The 2,171-nt window shown below is 30.6% G+C and overlaps 1 protein-coding gene across 1 annotated transcript; it reads right to left on the bottom strand.

Annotated features, from left to right (window-relative positions):
• Window positions 1–14: 14 nt before the first annotated feature.
• Window positions 15–2,066, bottom strand: LOC117112505 (the record flags this gene model as incomplete). The annotated part of the gene is made up of 3 exons (XM_033255594.1): window positions 1,911–2,066; window positions 701–791; window positions 15–164 (listed from the first exon to the last, which is right to left on the bottom strand). Coding segments are annotated over exons 1-3 (397 nt in total), but the record flags the coding sequence as incomplete, so codon positions are not given.
• Window positions 2,067–2,171: the final 105 nt, after the last annotated feature.

Below are 2,171 nucleotides of genomic sequence, written 5' to 3'. Positions count from 1 at the left end.
TTCTCCTAATTTGCCAACGAAGACGCTCCCAGTTAGTATACATCCGTTCACGGTAAATTCTAGTGTCTTTTCTTCCTTTTGTACGTAAAATTGGTATTTATACTTCCACCTATTAACTAGCACGTCACCAGGGGTATTGAATTGACCGAGATATTGTGCATTATCTATTGAATAAATAAACATGCTGAATGATTAGTAGTAAAACAATAAATAATCAGGTTTGTAATTTAGTCATGTGATAATTATTATCTTTTCTTTACAATGCGAATGCAGTAGAAATACGAAACTATTCAGTAAAAACTAATAACTATGTCGTTCCTCAGGAAAATCGGGTTCTCATTATTTTAAATTTTTATCAACGATACTCTATGGACGTCAGTATTTAATTATGCTCATTTACTCATGTCTGTAAATAAAATTAACTTACGTTTGTAACTGTATGGCATACAAAAAAAAAAAATTCAAAAATTAAATGCCTTTACGAACGGTTTATTAATAAGCTTAATATAATTGTATTTCTCATTAATTCAGAACAGCGCGAACAGTGCCATTATCAGATAAATTAAGTTTCATTTTAATGATGAACTGCGATCTTATCCCGGTCCTTAGATATACCATTGCTCAATGATAGCGCTGCACGATACAGCATTGCTTACTGATTGAGCTGCACATCTTCGAACTGTCGCTGCTTGTGCCTTACCTGAAGTACACCTGCTTGCCGGCTCACTCCCATTTGGCAGAGGAAACGTCTCACACTCTTGTATTTTAAAATAATTAATCCATGACATGTTCTACAAAATGTAACAAACATTATACTATGCAAATTTTCTTTAAGAACCAAAGTATAACATAGGTGAATGCTCATTTTGACTTCTATAATTGTTAATGTCAAAATGATAGGTGTACATTTGTATATGTATGGAAGATTAAATCTGACAAATGAAACCCATAATATTGGGAATCATCTCTTGATACCTATCTAATTGTAATATAGTATGGGCACTTTATTTACTTATTTGAATTTATAATTTTTTTTGCCTATTTGTTTTATACTATTCAATTTTATGTTTTTTTTTTTTTTTTTTTTTTTTTTTTTTTTTTTTTTTTGGTATATTTTTACAAGTACTATGTATATGTGCGTGTATATAGAAAAACACACACAAATACAAACAATACGAGATTATTTATTTAATTATCAGAATTTATTACATTTCATTCATATGTATGCAAACATGTGTACATATATATTTTGTATAATATACTTCATCTTAGAGGCTTGTGTTCAGTCAAGACTCCTTTATGGTACCCAAGATTGGTTTCCGAATGAAAGCGAGATTAAGAAGTTAGAAGATTGTTGGTACAATCTGCTAAGGCAGATGGTCAAGAGAAGGTTTTACAGAGTAAACAGACTATCGGAAGATTAATGCTTCAAACTTGTATAATATTTTAATGTACTGATAGGAGAAATTGTTAGAACATCACCATTAAGAGACTGTATTATACAGTCAGTACATTAGATATATCGCTCATGTTTTCGGAGGGCCAAATACATCTCTTACAAAAAATGTTATTTGCTGCTCCAACCAGGAGGTACTACTGCGATCCTTGGCTTAAGATATCTCTTATTTTAAGCATAGAAGTTAGGCAAGCGAAAGCCATTACACAATAAAAAGAAAAACTAAACGAACACCTAAGTATGCTGTTTAATGCTAAACAGGTTTTCGGCTCAAGCTGTACGATGTAGAAGAGGAGGATTGTACTGTTTTTTTAAATAATAACTTATTTTATACATGCCTTTAAAAAAAACCTTTATTCTATATGCCATTGCTATTTTTTTATTTGATTTAATTAATCTTAAAAAAATAAAAGATATTAATTACATATTCATATTAATATTAAAGTCTGCCAACCTGTTTGTAGTCTTCAATATACACAAATTTTGTTATGTTTCCGTCTTTACTCTCAGTGATGTTATATAAAAATCGAAATTGAATATAATCCATCACCGACATACCAGTTTGCTTGACTATGTCTAGGTGTTGGCCTTTAGGACTACCAGAAACCATTTCTTAAACAAAAAAGCGAACGATTTTTAGTATTATGCAAAGCACCACAAAGAAATTTATATTAAAGGTTATTCTTCATACTTACGTAAAGTGGTTGCTCTCGAA

This window comes from Anneissia japonica, unplaced genomic scaffold (genome assembly GCF_011630105.1).
Source record: "Anneissia japonica isolate Jap-2015-1 unplaced genomic scaffold, ASM1163010v1 scaffold143677_len2171_cov155, whole genome shotgun sequence".
NCBI lineage: Eukaryota > Metazoa > Echinodermata > Crinoidea > Comatulida > Comatulidae > Anneissia > Anneissia japonica.
The sequence above is the reverse complement of the archived record's forward strand: the minus strand, read 5'-3'. Positions and strand labels throughout refer to the sequence as shown.